At 33.1% G+C, this 22,110-nt stretch overlaps 2 protein-coding genes across 8 annotated transcripts in view; one reads left to right on the top strand and one right to left on the bottom strand.

The window, feature by feature from the left end:
- LOC127724021 (uncharacterized) overlaps positions 1-5,438 on the top strand; it is a 46,587-nt gene extending 41,149 nt beyond the window's left edge. Inside the window, exon 2 of the mRNA XM_052230769.1 lies at positions 742-5,438. Coding sequence (XP_052086729.1) covers positions 803-5,080 — 4,278 coding nt within the window. The 5' untranslated portion in view covers positions 742-802 and the 3' untranslated portion in view covers positions 5,081-5,438. The remainder of the gene's footprint in view (positions 1-741) is intronic.
- A 7,298-nt stretch (positions 5,439-12,736) lies between these two features.
- The window catches only part of LOC127724032 (serine protease inhibitor dipetalogastin-like), a 34,358-nt gene continuing 24,984 nt past the window's right edge, over positions 12,737-22,110 (bottom strand). For 5 of the 7 annotated variants that reach the window (XM_052230790.1, XM_052230794.1, XM_052230792.1 and 2 more), the window contains 5 exons: positions 20,752-20,880; positions 19,725-19,850; positions 16,705-16,839; positions 14,154-14,276; positions 12,752-12,822 (listed from right to left, as the gene is read on the bottom strand). In XM_052230790.1, the coding sequence (XP_052086750.1) occupies positions 12,768-12,822; positions 14,154-14,276; positions 16,705-16,839; positions 19,725-19,850; positions 20,752-20,880 (568 nt within the window). In that variant the 3' untranslated portion in view covers positions 12,752-12,767. Of the gene's footprint in view, positions 12,823-14,153; positions 14,277-16,704; positions 16,840-19,724; positions 19,851-20,751; positions 20,881-22,110 lie in introns of all 7 variants that reach the window. The other 2 variants (XM_052230789.1, XM_052230795.1) reach the window with 2 other exon arrangements.

Below are 22,110 nucleotides of genomic sequence, written 5' to 3'. Positions count from 1 at the left end.
ATATATACAAAAGTAGGTAAATGTCAGAAAAATATCAACTTTTTTGTACGAGGCTTAGAAACTGGGGAAAGGCCAGGTTTACCGAGACCTACTTTTTCCTGCCAAATACAAAAAAAGTTGATATATTTCTGACATTGGCCTATTAGTGTTTTTATAGTGCAGCAAAAAATGGCTGCAAAAAGTTATGCAAATGTTTACACAATAAAAATAAATCGTATTATCCATCCCTTAACGAACCCCAAATTGTGAAAAAGTGACGTGACATGAAATCAACATTGCACGAAATATCCCTTTGTTACTATATTTGGTAGATAAAGACAGCAGGAAGTGTTCTATCTGCAGTATAAAACGATTTATGTAATGAATGGTGGTGTGACATATTTCTTTTCAACCGGCAAACGATTAAATTTTTATGGGACTACTTGACGACATGATAGACTATTTGTGAACATTTTATACCCCTGCTTCAATGAAGGGGTAACTACTTTATCCATATTTGTCCGTCCGTCCAATATAATTTTCGTCGGAATTTTCACAACAGCTCCGAATTAGTGCTTCTTGAAATTAGGTATCATGCATTATGTGAGCATGCTATAACGTGTTATTCATTTGAAGAGTAATCGCTCATTCATCCTGTTTAACGAATACTTAAAGCGGTCAGTTTCAATAGTAAACAATAGCCCACAGTCAATCTTGCACATTCAATTTATGCATTCACTGATAGTTCTCTTAACATTTCAGGCGAACAGAAATCTTTGGCACAGGAAAGACATAGATTCGGAATAAAAAAAGGATTTACAAAATGGATTCTAGAGACGGAAATGTAATCAACATCAGTATAAAAGAAGAAAATGTCGATCATAGTAACGATATAGGATATGGAACTACTTCCGAATTAACCAACAATTCAGATACTGAGATTTTAAGACCTTTGCATCTTTTTTCTTATAATGATGCGCGTAATCTCGTGCGATATAACGATACATTAAACAACGCATCTAAATTATCAATTAGTACTGGTAATTATCTAAATCAAAGAAATATAAATCAAATAAAAATCAAAGCTGAACAAGATAGTGATGTTATACCTAACAATTTTGAACAGGAGAGTACTGTTTACAATAATCAGATCAATAAAGTGGAGGAGGAAATTTCAAATGAAAATGCGCCAATAATATCTTCTGAGTATGCTCCAACTGATACGAAAACGACAGATTTGTTTCAGGACCTTTCTGTATCTAGATATGATGAGCAAAACAAAGGAGAAAAATGTAAGGTCCAACATTCTTCTGGTCCAATATCTAACGTAGTTCTGGAGTTTTGGGAGGTCGACAAATCAGGAATGTCATGCAATGTTGTGAATGCTTCATCTCAGCTCACAGAAAACGAAGTAAATGAAAATGAGACCTGCCCCAATATTAAACAGAAAGAAAATGTAACATCAGCATCGGACATTTTAAAAAGATTAAGGACAAATCTAAATCAAAATCCTAAAAAAAGTACAAGTGTACAATATTTACTTAAGGAAAACACAGGAAATAATGAAAGAAGTCAAATGCGTCAACGATATCTTAGTTCTAAAAGTTCCGATAAAATACATTTGACACCTGGTACATGTACTTCTGAAACGTTCACAAATAATACTGGGAAGCTTTTGTCAGAAAAGTCACGGCCATCAATTCTTAATCATCGACGGAAAGTGAATATTGGGTATAAGAACATATCGGAACCAACTCATACCAAGGTACCGAAGTGTAGTTCTGCCCCAAGGAAAATAAAACCAATCACGAAAGTAGAACAGCGGTTTTTACAAGATGGTTTAGGAAAAGTTCAAAATGGCCAAGTAACTGATAATGTATTATTAGATAAAGTTAATAGAAGCGCTGCCAACCAAGTTGTGAGCCAAAAAACTTCATCGGATCCTTTTGTCCCATGCCCTGAACAAATCGTAATGTACTCAGAAAGTTTTGACCATGATACTCCAAGGATAATACAACAAACTGATATAGGATCAAAAGGTTCCAAAAACAATAGAATTGTATATGTCGAAAATAGTGCAGAAAAAAGGTATATTGAAGACAGAAATAAAAGAAAGGATTCACAACTTGCGCGTTCAGAATTTGTAAAATTACCGACTCGGATACCTGATTATAAAAAGAAGAACCTCGTGAGCATACTACCTAAACCAGTTCCAAATGTCTTACCCGAAAATGCAGCTAATGCAAGTACAACAACTCTTCCTATTCAAAATTTACCAACAGCACCTGCAACTGACATGGCGAGTTTAATAAACAATCCTCCTCAGTATTCAAATCCAGACGAAGACTCTGCAAAACAAGATGCAAATCAGTCTTCATTACAATTTCTACCGACTGCTTTATCACACAGCTCACTCCAGAATAATGTAGTTCTTTTGGGTCAAAACCAATCATACAGTATGCTACCAGACAATTTATTTACTACAATGCAGCCCATTACTTATATTCCTTTGATTGTCCCGCTGGAATCAGCTATAACTCAGCTACCTCTCGGCAGTATGCATTTTCCGGTATCGTCAGCTCACTCAAATCCGGTAACATTTTCTAGCGAAAACTTGCAACAAATAGCAGATGAACAAAGGTTGAATACTTCATCAGAAGTTATTGTAGTAAACCGTACCCCTGTAAACCCAACAATACATCCTAATTCGATAAATAACCTAGGATATTTATCAAATACGGTAGGCTTACAACCAAATTTTTTTTCACTTGGTAATAGCGTCCAACAGGAACATTTATCTAAAATTCCGTCATTTCAGGTATCACCTGGGAACATGGCACACACGCTTTCTTTTGACGCAAATAACCATAAACATTCACTGCCAAATGACAGTTTTTCAATTACATCAGAAAATCGAAAAATATTAAATTACCAGTTGTCACAAGGTTTAGCAGGACAATCACAAAACAATTCCAGTCAGTTACCATTGGAAGAGACTTTAGATGATTCACAAGTAAAGTGTGAAGCAAAACATTCACCTTTAGATTTCACGCTAAATGGTACAATAACAGAGTCTTCCACTCACTCTTCAGCACCAAAAGCAGGCATGAATACACCAGATGAAAGTATTGGCGATTTAAGCTTAGACAAAATTATTGGAACTCCGCATCACGCTAACTATGAAACACTACAAAAGTTGATTAACAATGTTACACAAGAGCAACTGTTACGACCGAAGATAAATTGGAAAAATCTGAGGCGTCCAAATTGTTTAGGAAATATGCAGAAGTGGAAATCGTCTTCATCATATCGCATGCCAGGGAAGAAACGAAAGTACACAATAACAAACCCACTTGTTTTAGATAGACTAAAGACATGTTGTGCAGATAGATATGAGGGCCCGATGCCGTCAAATGTTTTACATAATGGTAATGAAGTAGAGTCAGCTGATTTGAATATTGTGGTAGAATCAGTGTATTCTTTATCTAATGGAACGGACAAAGCAAAAGACGACCTTTTACACTGTAAATGGTTTTTGAAAAGACAACGTTCATATTTTATAAATAAGTTTAAACGGAATATGAAATTGTATGGCATTAGAAATTGTAAAGAATTTATAGACCCGAAATTAAGTGCTCCATGTTTTGTTGTTCTGGATTCATTAAGAAACTGTCGGAAGACAACAAAGATATATACAAAAAAAATAAAGGCATGCACGCAAGAATGCCGAGACATGGTTGTAGCCGATTTCTGCAATAAAATATCAAAAGGAAAGATTATGAAGCAATACAAGCAAGAAAAGGAACGAAACAAAAATGATAATTGTGTTAATCAGATATATGACTGTGATAAAAAAGGATTGACAGATCTTGATTTTTCGACAAATGAGATAATGACGTTATTAAAAAATGTTTTGTTCGTAAATATGGTTCATAACTCAACAGGGCAAACGAGTACACCGCTGCCAACAGATATCAAGGACCTGATTCAGTTGTTTCCGCGAATAGTGGATGCAAATGATAATGAATTCAGGCAAGTTAAAATCGCGAATAACTCAATACTTATAAATGCTTCAGAATTAGAAAGTGATAATCTATCGGCGATTGTTAATGAGAAATTAAGGCAAGAACGCGAAATAGAAGCTTTGCAGTTGCGAAATTCTGAATCAAATACACCACCGCCAGATTCAATTCTTAATTTATCGGATGATTTATCTGTAATTTTATCAGAATCGTCTGATGAAGACGACGAAATATGGATGAAATTGAATAAAGGCGAAGAATCTGAAAGTAGCAACAACAATGATGATAACGACCCCACTGCATTAATTGCGAAGTATACATACCACAGAAGAAGTTCGAGTCCATGGTCAGACGTGTCTGATTTTGATTATCGTATTAACGCATTAGTGGAGACAGCTGCTAACATCGATTCGTCATGTTCAAATGAACACACAAATTTGTCTGCAATTCCAAATACTAAAGAACAGACCGTTACAAAAACAACACTTGAGGGGGAACGTAGAAATGGTGTTCAATTTGACACTCTAACCAGACACCGAAGTATAGAACCTTCATATAATTTGCGAAAGAGAGCTCATAAGGAAACGTGTAAAGATGACTCGAACAGCACACTCTCGTCTTGTTCTGAAGAAGATCTATCGGAAGACTCATCCAATGTTCAGATCTCTACTACCGAAAGTATTATGGAACACTTACAATGGAAGGACTTACTTTCCGACAGCATGCGGCATTATCCTACAATTGAGATAGTTGTCCCGAAGCTACAAGAATTTAAAAGCAGTCTTAACGGAATGTTAAACCAAATTTCTTATAAACATAAGAAGAAAAAAGTAAGGGAGCCATCATATCAGAATCAAATGGATAGCTCAGATATAGATATTGAGATAATTAATGACGAGGTTGGCAACGGGAAACACTTGTCCACAAATGATGTAGGTAGGTTCAAGGCTTTAACTGATAGGTTGGTCACAGATATTTTCCAAGAATCACAGACAATGGGTTCAGAATGTTCAACAGAAAGCAACTTGGAGACGATCAGTCTAGAAGATGAAAATGAAAGTGAAAAAGATGAAAACTAAAATATTGTTAAGTTACAGTTGATACGATTATTTTATCGTAGAAAAGCAATGTTTTAGAACTGCAAATAGTTCTTACATTTGATTAAGTAAGACCTGGTAAACAAAACCTTATGCAGGAGATATATTACAGGAGCAACACTACAACTATCTAGTATTACCGAAACAAACGGGAAGTTGTTTTGAATACGATTGAACAATTTATAACATATTTTAAAATGAATTGTTAAATTTGAATTTTTTGTCAAAAAAAATCTTTTAATGACACAATTGACTTTTATGGATATTTTTTTATGTGTGGCTTTATCTCAGCATTATTTTAGGAACTTATTTTTATCAGTAAACATGGTAAAACACTCATGTATACTTTTCTTCGATTATGCTCCATGGCTTTAAAAATTAGGAAGTGAAAATTGTTACCCCATAAATGCTCGGAAAACCATGCTTGATTATTTGAATGCGAATACTGTACAGTTAATCGACCATTATAAGAACGAGACAAACCAGAAGCAACACGATAGCTGCATAGTGATATAATTGCAAGTCTGAGATAAGATGTATATCAATTGACAGTCCGATAGGTCTACTTGCAATTGTTAACAAATGAAAATAACACTTTGTAAGTTTCGTGCGGCCAAAGCATGAGTTTCATTTGATACGGTCCACTCAGTTACGCAGTTTAAATCACCAATTGTTTGCAGATGTCTATTGTGCATATATTGTCCATTTAAATCAATACTACTCACAACATTTATTAAATGAAAGGAGCTTCTAAAACCTCTTTCCCAACTTAGTTTATATTGGCACCTTCTGCAGGAATGAAAAAAGAATATATCGCAAAATCCAGAAAGTTTTATAATTTTCTGAAACATAAAATGGATTTAAGATTTTATTTTAATTATCTAGTTCCTGCCATGCTTTAAAACTTTTCCAGGTGCGCAGGTTGGTCTGTACAGTAAAATGTGTGGTGTAAATACAGCCATATTAGCCAAAATGTTATGATGAACCTTAAGACTGTGAAGTCGTTTACAAATTAAAATTTAAAAAAAAGAAATAGAATTGGTCTTTGAACACTTATGCCATATCATTTTTCAATACAAAAAAGATGCTAAGCAACTATCCAGTCTTCATGACAAATATCTTGTAGTCCCGCAGAAAAAGCCCAAAACCACATTGTTTGTAACTTTACATTAACTGTTTGATAACGGAGACTTAATATCGACAACTCATTTGGAAACTCAACATATACTTTCAGTACACTTTTAAAAAAGGAAATCATATAACGGAAATTAGATGTCGACAACTCACTCTGAAACTCAACATAAACTTTCAGTACACTTTTAAAAAAAGGAAATCATATAATGGAAATTAGATGTCGACAACTCACTTGGAAACTCAACATATACTTTCAGTACACTTTTAAAAATGGAAATCCTAAACAATCATAATATAAAAATAAGGAAATGTGGTATGGTTGCCAATGAGACAATTATCCACTAAAGTTCAAATGAAGTGGATGTTAGCAATCATAGGCAACCGTACGGCCTTCAACAATGATAAAAAAAAAACATATACCGTACAGTCCGCTATAAAAAGCCCTGACATGAAAAAAATAAAACAATCAATTGAGAAAACTAACCGCCTAATTTATAATAAAATAATTTACAAAAAAGCAAATATTACAGACATGAACCAACGACAACCACTAAACTACAGGCTCCTGACTTGGGATACACACAACGAATGGGGCGGGGATTTACATGTTTAAAGGCGCCAGCCCTCCCACAATCCAGGACAGTGGTATAATAGAACAACATAAGAACAAACTATAAAAATCAGTTGAAAAGGAATGAACTCGTCAGATCGACACAAAGCAGGAAAACATCTTACAAAAACAAAGACTGGACTACATAGTCTGTTACATGTTTCATTTGAACTTCAACCAAAGGTGAAGAACTGGAACTTCCTTCACTATACTGGATACCAAACACTACACTACACAGGTATCATTAGAAACAAACAATGTTATATTGCTGTGTCTTCCAAGTGCTCAACGAAACCTTTTTCATAACTATTAACAACAATTTTATCAGCAATCAAAACAGAGTTTCCGAGTTACTCTAAAAGTTCCTATAGGGGAGGTGTCAATCAGATATCGGTACTATCAAATTCCAAAGATCTGTTAGAGTACATACATCTTAGTCTCTCTCCTCTTGCAACAGATTAGAACTTTTGACTTCTCTACTCTTTACACTAGTATTCCCCATTCCAAACTTAAAGACAGATTGAATGAATTATTTATACTGTTTCATAAAAATACAAAACAAAACTAAATTACATACTTAAATACAATTTTCTTGTTTTAGGAAGGGATAATCAGACTTTGTAAAACATTCTGAATCATACAAATATCTTCGGGGAATGACATCATCAAAATGCTTAGTTTATTATTGACATCAGATCAGGTATTTCAACAAAATATCGGCGTTCCTGTTGAAACCAAATGTGCCCCTTGTCTTGCCGACTTGTTCCTTTATTGATATGAGGCAGACTTCATAGAAGAGCTTTTCAGAAAGAAGGAAAATAAATAATTTCACCTTCTGCTATTTAGATGATGCTCTCTCAATAGATAATTCAAAGTCTGCTGATTGTGTTAAACGCATTTATCCCATAGATCATGAAATAAAGGATACCACAGATACAGATAAGTCTGCCTCATATCTTGACTTACATCAGAAATTGACAATGAGGGACGATTGAAATTAAAACTATACGACAAATGGGATGATTTTAGCCTTCCAATTTTGAACTTTCCATTTCTATGTAGCATCCCTTGTATATGGTGTATATACGATATACTAGCATGAGTTTCTATAACGATTTCCTTGATAGACAGTTGCTGCTTACAATGAAGCTATTGAACCTAGGTTTCCAAGTGGTATATGTGAATCCGTCTCTTCGAAAGTTGTACTGACACAATCAAGAGTTGGTTGGCCGTTTTGGGGATATCTGTGTCATAGATGACCACTGATATGTTCCAATTGTCGTAGCCACAATCAAGTTTTATTTTCCACGATTGTTATATCACATAATGTGTAATTATCATGAGCAACACAACTGGTGCCACTAGTGGAGTTGGATCTTCTTAAACTTCGGGAGTACCCAATCACCCCACGTTTTTGGTGGGGTTCTAGCTGTCCGGTCCTTATTTATCTATGTGGTGTTTTGAGGACATGTTTTTCTTTTGTCGCCTTTCTTTATTTTTGCCTTGGCGTTGTCAGTTCATCTCGGCTTATGAGTTTTGAATGTCCACTTGGTTCAGTTAAATTTTATGGACGCCATCGTGTTGTCTAGTTTTTAGTTTTTCTATATTATTTTAGATTTATTTGTCTTTCGGTCGTCTTCTTTTTTTGCTACGGCATTGTCAGTTTATTTCGACTTATGAGTTTTTAGTTAACAAAACAAAATTTAGTGTTCGTGTTCATGGTACAGTTAAACGCATGAAATCTATAACGTTTTGTGTTAATTTTTTAAAGTCATCTGTTCAATAATTTTATGGACGCCTTAATGAGTTGCTAGACCGCTGTGGAATGTTGTCTGTATTTCTTCATTTTATGTTTTCCTTATTTTTAATTTGAAACATTGTGATGGTTTAATGCATATGTGGAAAGTAATTTAATACATTTTGTACATTTAAGTCCTGATGCCAATTACATCACATTTACCGAACAAATATTATTTGACCGTAATGATATTTACGATATGGTACCAGGAAGCAAAATAAACTTGAAGACTGATTTTCTAACGTGCAGTTTCTGTTTGTATGTATGTGTGAGATCAATTCATGTTATTTTCGAAGCTAAAATTCACCAGGAACACCTAAATGAAACAAGACGCGTTTCTTCATAACTTCATTTCACTAAAATTAAGAGGGGGATTATTGTGTGTCGTTAAACTAGTTTAACCTCGTCAGTTGCTGTCTTTAGTTATATAAAACATATCACGTTATTAAGGATCATTATAATACTGAAATTATTGCGTTGTCAATTCTTTATTTAATCTATCTGAAATTCCAACATAACCTGAAATAAAATAAAAACATAGTATTAATCATCACAATAACAAAATGGATATCTGAACAATTTTTATTACTTCCTGTTATACCAATTTTGATTGAAATACGGATCTTGATCTCGCTTCATCAACAGGAATTTGGGAACGATCCTTTCAACTTTCTGTTCGACAAACTATAACGTCTACTAATGAAATTTCTGTCTGCAAGATCTTGATATTGGTTAATCTCGTCATGAAAGTCATAATGAAGGTAAATGAATGCTTAATGCGACCGTAAACCGTAACATTGCTTTAGAAAAACGTATAAAACTAGGGCGTTACACACGAATCCTGATATATCTGACTTGAAGCATTTCGTTCCAACACTTATGTTCATTATTTATAAAGCTACACTATTGGTTTTGTTACCTCTTAAAACCTCGATCCATATTCAATTTGGAATAAAACCCACTTTATTTAGATTTTAATTTTTTGAACCATCGATTGCTCTCTACAAGTATATCGAACCTAAAATTCCAGAATTATGGTAATGATGCCTTAATCGTAATACTATGAATGGAAGTAGATATAGCGTAGAGTTAGTGAGTCAGCAAATAAAACAAAAGACAACACTGAAGTCATTTGAAGTCAATTGTGGTTAACAAAACACGAGTATTTAATTTAAAATGAATGTTTGTTTTGATTTTTTGTTTTTGTATCCATTCAACAGTTCTTTATGGAAAATCCACGTATTTACAGTTTACTTATCATATTATTCTTAGAGCCGCATATACATTTATCAAATATAATCTTACATTAAAGATACCTTGTGGTTATCTAAGGATTAGATACTTTCAGTCTACATTTTGTTTAAATTCAGCAACAGAAACTTCAATCATTTCTTAAGGAAGTTCGCTACTCAGTTTCAAAATAACAAGCTTTTCATAACACTAGTATATGTTGATAGGGGATCAATAAAGGAACAAAGAGAGCAAAAATAAAATATAGGTCAATGTGCTTGTTTTCGAGATATTAGCCATTGAAATTTTGGCGGGAAAATAACCACTCTTGATTTTTCATAGCTGTATCATTGACAAGTTAAAGTTATCAAAAACTATTAAAAGATAATTAAGATTTTATAAGACTTTTACAGATGGCTTATAATTATGCATGTACAATATTTTTAAAAAGAAAAATGGGGGTCAGGGGGCAAATTGTTTAAAGGCATTCAAATGGATAAAACCAGAGGATTCCGAAAATCTGACAAAATCCCAAAACATGACAAGCTAACTTCCTTAACACGATCGAACTTCTCACGAATTTACACGCAATAGTAGTTTACCGATGTTTAAATCTCATAAATCGATTAATCGATAAAGGTAACAATGATAAACTTAGAGAAAAGCATGAACTCCAAAAGGAGCGAGACTGGGTGCATCGACAGAAGGGATTGGAACGATAACTGTCAAAAGAAATTGAGTCATAATTTGGAAGATTTTTGTGTAATCGATTAATAATCGATTGTTTTGATTTTTATATGTAATCGATTACGATCGATTACTTTATCCCAAGTAATGACATAACTTTCCTATTACTGTAAATTACATGATACAAAATAAAAAAAAAGATAAGTAAAGAAAATTATATACAATTCGAATTATACTGCTCAACATAGTTTAATGGAAATTAAAACTTTACAAAAACATCATGCATTTACAAGCAGGATCTGCTTACCCTTCCGGAGCCCCCGAGATCCTCCTCCTCCTCTCCCCCCCCCCCCCCCCCCCCCCCCCCCAGTGTTTAGTGGGGTTCGTGTTGTTTAGTCTTTAGTTTTCTATGTTGTGTCATCTGTACTATTATTTGTCTATTTGTCTTTTTATTTTTGGTCATGGCGTTGTCAGTTTGTTTTCGATCAATGAGTTTGATTGTCCCTCTGGTATCTTTCGTCCCTCTTTTAAGGCATTATTTTCAAATGTGGTATAGGTTGTTGTTTTTTAGATGAATGCTTATACCAAAATAAATTACAAAATACTTAAAATATTGGTTTTCAATACGAAAATGATGAGGTAGGGGTAAACAATTTTCTGCGCTTTCACTTCTGTTTTTGGGATCAATTTCTCCATATTTTGCACATGCTGACATGCGGACTTAACTTTAATTGTTTTGTACTCATTATAAACATATATATTTTAATATATCTACATATAATTGTTTAAAAGTCTTTGATTATCTAATCAGTAAAGACTTGAAGGAAGTGGAGATCTTTATATGTTTCCTCTTTAATTAAAACAATTATATACTTTTAATGTCAAAGAGGAATCTATAATTATGTATCTATTAGTACCACAAGGACTTTGTATCATATCATAACATCATGATTTCTAAACTTAAACTGTTATGGTTTAAGAAATTTAAATACGATCAAGCGTTTTACTCTATTGTAGTAAAGATCTTAACCTAGACTACTATTTATTGTTAATATAAAAGGTCTTGACTTAAATAAACTCATCTCAGATACAAGGATTAAAATTTTGTATGCGAGACCTCGTCTACAAAAGACTCATCAGGGATGCTGGAAACAAAAAGTTATAAAAGGTAAAAAAAAAAGAACGAAGTTGAACATGTTGAAGGGCATTGAATGATTGTCAAGATAGATCTCTCAAGACCTATTTCATTTATTTATTTATTCTATTGTATTTGTACATTTAAAATGAGCTATCATAAACTGAAGAAAACATGGAGTTGTCTATTTTCACTTCAATTAGGTTATATTTCATCAAACTATTTTACTAAAGTAATCGAAATGTAATCGAAAAGTTATCGATGATTACATCATGTTTTTTTGGCTTGCTGTAATCGATTAAATCACGATTACATGTAATCGAAAATTTGAACAATTACAGGTTACTTAGTAAAACTGTCGATTATTTTGAAAGAAAATGTAATCAACTACAATCTATTACGATAACAGATTACAAGTCCCCCATCCCTGGTCGACAGGGTAAGCAAGCGTCTCTTGTTGTGTATGCATCATCCGTTATACGGGTCCAGGATTAGTAAAAATCTCACAAGCGAGAAAAGGACGCAACCGGTAAAATTACAGATTAGACGATTATTCCGATATCGGAAGATCTTAAACTGCGAAAGCATGTCGCTAGTGAGTTAAGACACAGACATATCGTATCAGTAAACCGATTCGTGATGGTAAAGGTAAATCTTATATAGCGTCAATTCAGTCGTTAATTATCATAACTCAGTTTAAGCAGTATTTGTGTAAAGAGCACATGCAGTCCTGGAAATGAAGTCCGTATAGTGTGGACATACACCAGTGTAATGTATCATTTGTGAAATGTAAATATACGATGGTACAGAGGGTATGTTACTGCTGACAAATTGGAAGCTAAAACTACAAAGCTAGTCGTCCCATCAAAAGCTTTGTCTGGCAAAATGTACATGTTTGTATGGAGTGCTGATGTTCAAAATCACTTGTTATTGTAATAGAATGTGCATTTTGATGAAAAAGAATTATTTTAATTCCTGTATTTTTCTTGCTGTGGTACAGTAGCAATACACAAGTTTTGCTAAATATAAAGAAAATAAGAATATACCTAATTGTATATTGAGGAACTTGCCTGTTTCAATTTTTAGCACGTCGACAAGGACAACGACCAAAGCATGACGTTTTTGTTCTCCTGAAAAGAAACAAATTTTGATAATATCAGATTAAAAATAGTGTTCCTTTTTTACCAATACTTAGTTTGTTAAGAATTAACTCCTTTGTTGTACAGAGATTGTCATTAATGCGCTTAGCCAATCGTACATTTTCATTCTGTATAATCATCTTAAAATTTGATTTATCTGTATAAGAGTATCAGATTGCTGAATTATTCAATTTGACAAATGTACAATGAAACTTTTATTTAATTTTCTAGCATATCCTATCAACAAATCAAAACTGGCACAACTAGTAATTAGATGTGGATTAAGACCGATCCAAAGTTCTTTTAGAGTACATACAGTCAATGCCCCTTCTACGTGCATGAATATTGAGAGTCATTGTCTGTTAGCATCAAAATGATGTGGACATAATATATCACAGAATTGGTTTCAAACTTGTAATTTTTTGTTGCTTTTACAACTGCTTGGGCACTTTATGGTCCATTGTTTTTAGGGAAAAAAGGCTTAAAATATGCAATACAACTGAATTTATTCTGTCTTTTAGAGAATAAAAAAGAAAATTGTTTTTGTTGTTGTGACTTAGTTTGGTTTGAAAATATGTATTCAGTCAAAAATATTATTCAACAGTTATGTCAAGACCTTATCCCAAAAATGTGTCAATTTCCTTGTGGATTGGGATTCCAATTTTACCCTACTTGAAAGCTTTGAGAATTTTCAACCCAGATTTTTCAGACATGGTAAAAAAGTTTTTCATAGTTCAACCATTAATAAATCAAAATACCAAAAATTGGGAGGGGAATATTTGAAAAATTTGCAAAATTCATTTTTTTCGAAACCAAGGTTTGTGAAATTGCTGTTTCTGAATATTGCTACTACAAATAGATTATTGAAATTGCTAAAATGATTTATTTGTCTAAAAATACTTAACCCTGCTTTAAAAAAATAAATGTTCTCACATTACGTTTAAAAGTGATGAATTCTTAATTGTCAAATATAAAACCCTTTTAGTTACCTCTGTGTAGCAGGAGTAGCTTCCCCTGAACTACTCTTCAAACAAGAAAACACGTTTTGTTTTATTTATGTCTGCAGAAAACAATTCCACTTATGATGACATAAAAATTCGCATAATTTCTTGGATAGTTTGAAAAATAATAATTTTGCCTAACTAAAACGTAGGACCTATAAAGACACAAATCTACCTTGTGGAAGGAAGGAACTACTAGTAAGTCTTTACTTAAAAAAACAAATGTCTTGAATTCGATAATTTTGTATACCAACGAATGGAATGCATTCTTATAAACCAAAACACGATGGAACAATTTATAATATATATCTAGATACTTACGCACACCCTGCTTTGCAGTAATTATCATAGGTCCTACCATTAGATCCACACACCGGAAACTTCAATTTCGGACATTTACATTTCCTGCACGGACAACGACCAGTACATGCTGCTTTGACATTCCTAGAAGTGGACATAATGATTAGCATGATTAAAATTACATTATTTTGTAGGATCTTGGCATGACTTACCAAAACGGATTTGATTAAGATTAAAAGGGATAGGATGTGATAATATAAAACAGTTCAAGCTTGTCACATTTTCATATGCCTGTGATAAGTTTAGGCAACAGTAGTTTACGGACGTTGTTCAAATCTCATCAACCGATTAAGAAGGTCCAAATCATGGTTACAAACAAAACTGAGGAAATCGCATGAACCTCAACAGGAGTGCCCAACATGCTTTGTCATGAACCTTGTATGTGATTGTCTTACGTCATAACTTTTTTGAATAATTTGGAGTTGATGGCACATCTTTTATCGTTTCTGTTTCTTTCATTCAAATTTTTGATAGATTATGGACGATGTATTGTTTGAGATATTGTATAGACATCTCTATAGGAAGCATGCATTTTGACCTCTTGACAGATTAGGGGCGATGTATTGTTTGAGATATTGTATAGACATCTCTATAGGAAGCATGCATGTTGACCTCTTGACAGATTAGGGGCGATGTATTGTTTGAGATATTGTATAGACATCTCTATAGGAAACATGTATGTTGACCTCTGGATGTATTTTGGTTAGTTTTCGTTAGCTTTACCCCGCATCTCCTTTTAGTCATATTTAAAATTATTTTTAATGTTTACGTTAAAAGAAAGAATGAAATGATGTTGTACTTTGTATACAATTTCATGTTTGTAAAGGAGTATTAGACGTTCATTGATCCCCTTTATTAGAATGCATGACAATGTACTACAAGTCATTAAATTATTTTCTAATACAGTATCTTGTTACAAGTATAAGTCATTTCGAGTAAAGAATAAAAACCAAAAGTACTTGCATGCTTTACTAGCTGATAAATCTACCGTTTATGTCCTTAATAAAAACCCCTATGCATATAGTTGTAGCGTGAACACACAGAGACTTAATTATTACAAACTTGTCTATTTGCAAATGCATGACTCTCCTGCAATAAATGTATTACATAACGAAGAGCAGGATTGCATGTCACATGTACTGCTTGGTAACTGTTGTCATTAAGGCCAACATATATTTACATTTTTTAATCAAGAAAACGAATGTATTGCTATGCTTTAAAAATGATTTTGGTAGAAGTTATTGGTGATAAATATCGAACGAATAACGCTTGTTATGCTTACCGCAGTAGATATTCTCTTCTCGAGTAGCCAACATTGAGGAATATCAACTTATCTCAGTTTCTGACAATACTTTTCTTGGTTTTAGTGGGATTTCGTACTGCTCAAAGTTAAAAATTGTTTATTTTAACAGCCTATTTGGTACTTTCTAGGTGCTTTCGTCATACAGATAATGTTGACCTTAGACGGCTAAAGATCCATCTGTGATAAGGGCCTTATTCGATCTACTTTGTCACTGAAATCTAACTTTTTATTCAAAATTTTCATTCATGCCTATTTTAAAGATGAGACAATATAAGATGGAAAAACAGGATAATGGCGTCATGATAAATGTATTTATGACATCATTGAAAAGATCCTTCCACGCAGTATTATGTAAAATGCTTTAATTTATTTTGAATTTTCAACTACCTTTTCGATCCGCAGATATAGGTAGCATGTAATTGTCAATTGAATAATTTACCAAGATTCTTGCCTATAGGATTAACACCTTTCCTGTAAATATTTAATGAGTTTTACATGTGCTCATATTTATGAATACCAAATACTAGTACGAAATTTTTTGGGGTACAAAAAACAAAGTTATGCTGTTTTTCGAACGCAAAATATCGATGAATATCAATAATATATGAAATTCTTTTCGGTCAACAATTTGCACATACGTATATATATATATATATATCAATTGTCTTTAAACAAAATAACCTCAATTTGTAATACTTCAATTCTAATTGCATCTTAATTTGCGGTAAAACTAGAAAACATGTATATCAGAAAAAGGAGATACATAGAATACGTCAATGAGACAGCTACCAAATGACACAAAAATACAAAAGATATCTAAAAGATTCTAATCATAATACCAGAAACATATTTGTGTTTGGCTTTGTGTATGTACCCTATGTTTTCACTTTTAGTCATAATTATGACGAGTTGGAGCGGAGCACCTTTATTTACTTGAAAGCAGTTGCGATTGTGTAACGATAAAACCTGCACCTTTCTGAATAATGTTTGCTTAGTGGTATTCGCACAACTTTTCGGAATTTACGGTTATTTAAAATGTTCTTCAATGTTGTTATATTTAATATCATCATTGTTATTATCTGCCATCTTTATCTTCAAACTATTTTACGTTGAATTCATTTATTTTCGTGGATACAAAAAAAACAAAAAAATCCCAAAACACACGAAAATCAATGTATCAACAGTATAAGCATGTTATCAATGACTTACTTGCACTTTGCTTCGCATATAGTATCATATGTTCTTCCATTAACACCACACACAGGCTTAGTAAAAGGACAATCACGCTTGGAACACGTGGTGGAACCACATGGGCACTTTTTATTGCATTTAATCTTTACATTCCTTCAAAAACAATATATCTATAATACACAGAGGTCCAATTTGTTAGCCGTCATGGGGTAAAAACGACGAATCAAAGAATTCAACTTTATGTATAACTAATATAGGACAATGGTGATGATTAAAAATTACACCATTCCATGTCCTTTTGTTTTCCACTTAACCAATATGAGCAATAATTAACAAGTTCCGGGTCGAATCCGATACCGATACCAACAGTCTATGTCACCTGATACCTATTACATAATCTGTACGTTTCGCCTCTGTCAGGCGCACCACCAAACGGTGTAGTTGGAATTTGCACATGTAGTTTCTGTTTGTATTATTTTAATCAGCATGACTTCATAATATGATAATACGAATACTAAAAATCCAGAACAAAATATATACGGCGAAGGTAGTTTCCAATTTGTTAGCCGACATGAGGTAAAAACAGCGAATCAAAGAAATAAGCTTTATATATAAATAAAATAGGACAATGGTGTTGATTAAAAATTACACCATTCCAGGCCCTTTTGTTTTCCAAATAATGAATATTACCAATAATCAACAAGTTCCAGATCGACGGGTTCAAACAGAAAGATTTTGAGAGCAGAGAAAACTGTGTATCTTATAATCAGCATGACTTTATCAGATGACAATACGACTACTAAAAATCCAGGAAAAAGTAAGGCTTATATATAATTAGATACTTTGATGCAGTCACGGACCGCGGATGTCGCGGGTGTGTTCTAGTATTAATTCTTATTAAGAATAAAGGTATACGTCAATGAGAAAGAAAACCACTAACATAACGCAAAACAAACAGGCATAGGTTAACCATGGTCTGCAACAGCAGACACTTGTCTATACACACTATGTTAACATGACAACATACATGTGTACGTCCAAATGTAGAAATTTCTTAACAGCCAGGTTGACAATTAAAAGTATAACTTTATATCCAGGTAAAGGGAATGATATGCATAAAGATATACAAATAATGCATATTAAAGTAAAGGCGAGTAAACACTAATGTAGTAAGAGATATGATATGAAGCATCATGGTAATGTGGTTTAGCCAGGAGGACTGATTGTTTCGTTTAGGGAACGACCATTTAACTTTAAAGGGGGGGGCAAAGGGGGGGGGGGGGGGGGGCTATGGTTTTTTCCTAAAAAAAATATTCTGGTCCCCAATTTGATAAAAATAAATAGTGTGGTCAAGCAGATTACAAAAAAACAATATTCTGAATCCAGATTTTCCCCATACCTTTTAGTGTTAAATTTTGAAGAAAAAAAATAATTTGATTGATAGCGTCGAAAACAAATTTCTGACTCAGACAGAAAACCCCTTGAAGTTTAATGGTTGCTCCCTTATTATTTCCATCAGTTAGCACGGTCTTTTAAAAATAGAAATTGTCTCCATTTAAATACATTCTAATAACATGAAAATGCGGAGGTAATCACAATTTGCTTTCGCGTTTTTAGTTCCGGGCATTCCAGTATATAATGGTATTCGTCTCATATCTCTGATCTGTCGGAAAGGGCAATACACGTTGATCGCATATTATAAACTAATATTCATCACATGATGTGTTTCAATAACCTTTTGAATGAGCCCCTTATGGTCAATAGAGTTAATTTTTAAATGATTAAATACTTATACAAAAAGTGTGTTGATCAAAACGAAAGTTTTCTACCCAAGGTCATTCGGATAGATTGACGGACGAACGATCAGTGTCGAGTGGCAACCCGACCTGTTTTAGCCTTTGGCGACGCAGGTAAAAAAATAAGGTTAACTTGTTCTCAGTTCTACTTAAGTAAAAATTGAGGTCAAATGTCAAACACATTCTACCAATATTTTTGCATCTCATGCTATACGACATTTCTCTACACTCAAATTTCAAATATTCAAAATGTTTGACCAGCCTTGTGCCTTAAAACTTGAAAATTTAACTACATTAAGTTGAATCATAATAGATATAGAATAAAAATCTATTGTGTGTCTTTTAGTGTTAAAGAAGTATTACTAAAGTTGTTAAAACTAAGGTTGCAACTTTCCTGCGTTTGGTTTTGAAAGGTTTTATGGACTTTCCTCTTTTTAAATTTGCCTTGTCTGTACGAAAAATTAGCTTTTTAGATATGTCCAACTAAATGATAATATGTATAATATTACATGCAAATTTGTTTCTCTTAAAAGAAAATGTTTTAGCAAACAAAAATGAAAATCCGGCAATCAATCAAGAGGATGTTATAGTGTAATTTTATCTTCACCAAAACAATTCGAAACATAGTGCGTGTTGCCATTTCGATTACCCTTAATAATTAATACTGTCAGTCAGAAACAGAAATGGCTGATGAATTGAAGGTCAACGCCATAGTACCGGGACATTATCTCAAAAGGCCAGGGGCTGACTATAGGACAGAATTGTAAGTGGTCCGTTTCTTTAAGCGGCAACAAATTGTATCGCATATTTACAGAGCAAAAAGTCCGATTTTTTTTTATTCAAACTAGCTTGCTGTTCGGTGTGAGCCAAGGATCCGTGTTGAAGGTCGTACGTTGACCTATAATGGTTTATTTTTACAAATTGTGACGTGGATGAAGAGTTGTCTCATTGGCACTCATACCACATCTTCTTATATCTAAGCTCGGATTGATACATTTTTATTCAATGAAAATAAATTTGATTAATTTTCCTGATTATTCCCTACATGATAATTAAATGAAAAAATGAAGGTAATAATAACACGTGCTTAAAGGATGTATTTGTTTCTAAAATTCCTATACATTTGGATAACAAATAAAAGGAGGTTTTATATGGTTTTGAAAATTTGATCATTGATAAAGTTAGTATGTTTTTTGTATTTTGAATAATTGAGAGAAACTTAAACAACAATTTCTTACTTACGCACATTTTGCCTGACATGCATTTTGGTATGTTTTTCCATTTGTTCCACAAACACGGTCCACTGTCCTTGGACAGTTGTCGCATTTCCCACATGGACATCGTCCTTTGCATTTAACATTAACTTTTCTATAAGAATGTACCAGTTTCATATTAATAACCATACACACTCTTCTCTGCTCTGAACTTTACCACTATGATTAATTGATTGATTGGTGTTTTAACACCACTTTCAGCACTACATAGACAACTTGACCACCGAGGCCAATCGTTACCACTATGAAAAGTTCTGTTAACTGAACCAAGACAGATCAAATCACGTAACTTATGTTTTTTTTTTATAATTTCGAACACTAAGTGTCTACGTACATATCGAAATTTACCTGTTTTGTATTGGTTTTTTTTTTTTTTTTATTTAATTGTTTGATTGTCTGAATTTTGATTTGTTTGTAGTTAATCTTCCATACCTATTGAACTAAGTATGTAAGTAAAAAATAGGTGTATTTTATCAAGAGTCTGCACATAAATATAGTTAACAATAAGCATGAACCTTTAACGCTCTTACAACATATATATACCTTTAACACAAAGGGTGTGTGTGAGGTTAAGAAATAGTAAGGAACAAAAGCTAGGCGAAGTTAAAAAAACAGACAATAAAATGAAATCACAAGAAAACATCAATGAAGGAGCCTCATGTTTCCATTGAAAAAGGAAGAGACACTGCAGAGGCAATCAAAACTGCGAATCGTAGAAAAAAAATGATGGCAAAAATGACGAACAGACAAACGAACGAAACAGTTTGTATAACACCATACAGTACAGAAAACTAAAGAAAACTTTCAAAAACTAATTGTGAACTCATGAGTTCCGAAAAGGTCAACGTTTTCTGCACGGAAAACACACCCTTCGGCAAAAAAGACCTTCCATAGTTCTTGAATGAAACTTTATAAAAAAATGATTAAAATTGAACATTATGCACATTTTTTTTAATTTTTGCATTTTAACACAAACAGCTGTACTTTTTAAATACCGACATTTCATAGCCACACAACTGTTATCATGAGTATTGCCGTCAGTTCCACACACAGGATCACGTATTGGAGGACAGAGGCGTGAGCAACGACACGGACATGGCCCTTGACAATTAATTTCCACTTTCCTTTAACGACAATTTGAAGGTTAACTAAGTTTAAGCTTTCTAAAACAAACTTGCAAAATTCCAGCAGTTGGTCTTTTTTTAAAATCAATCTACATAACTATCAATATAAGCTGAAATGTTTATTGGTCAAGTTACGGCATAGAACTGTATAGTTTTGCAATGAATCAATAAGCGATAACAGGCAATTTTTTTTCTGAGGTCATTCAAGCTTTTTTGGAAGCTATTTCATTTATTAGTGAATTGATAGAAAGTGTTCATTTATATCCTATACATGTTTTTCTGTGTTTATTTAACATTTAATTCAGTCTTCTATTTTATCAGGAAATATCTCTATTTGTATTCAAAATATTTATTGATCACTTTTCAGCATAATTTTTATAAAATCATAGCTCTCTTGGCAAGCTATCTAATAAATGATTGCGCGATATTTTCTAAGGTACTGACGCATGCTTTTGGAGCGCCTTTTTTGTTTGAAGAATGATAAGTAAACGTTTCGTTGCATTCGAGATCAGTGTGCGATTTCAACGGCATTAAGATCAAACAATTGTTTGAAGATTAGAAACGTTAAGGAAATTTACCAAAACATATTTTTCATGGATAATGAACGGAAACTGAATACATACTATACCTGAACTCTAGAGGCCAGACAGCGATCAAAGGACAAGGGCATCAAATATTTTTATTAAAGTTTGTAAGATATGTTCGGCCTAACTTTGGAAACTGAAAGTTGACATTCCTGAAATTAAATATATTTAGGACAGACAAACGTGCACGTTTTTTTCCTGATCGCAATATATCATAAGTTCTTTACCTGTTAATAAAATACATTAAATTTTAGAGGATTGCAACACAATTCCATATTGCAGTCCTAAGTATGAAATCGTTCAAATTAAAATTATTGCATATTGTTATTCTTAACTGTTTCCCAAAATTGATCGCATTGAAGATCATAAAAAACATTTTATCAAAATCAAATATGTCAATAAAGGTTTTGATTTTGTAAATATTGCCGGTATTTTTAATGATCATTCTGTTAAAGAACAAATTCCTGGCTATTTTGATAATACTGAACTCCCTCTTATTTTCTATCCGGAAATATGTGTTTAATTATAGCGATGTGTGTAAAGATGTTAATATCAGTGACAATACACCTACGTCATGAAATTGCAGTAATTCCGAATACATGTATGGCCCCAGTTCCCATGTTATAACGGGAGACCTTAACATCGT

Source organism: Mytilus californianus, unplaced genomic scaffold (genome assembly GCF_021869535.1).
Source record: "Mytilus californianus isolate M0D057914Y unplaced genomic scaffold, xbMytCali1.0.p SCAF_14, whole genome shotgun sequence".
NCBI classification, from domain to species: domain Eukaryota; kingdom Metazoa; phylum Mollusca; class Bivalvia; order Mytilida; family Mytilidae; genus Mytilus; species Mytilus californianus.
Note: the sequence above shows the minus strand (reverse complement) of the source record. Positions and strands in the feature narration are given on the sequence as shown.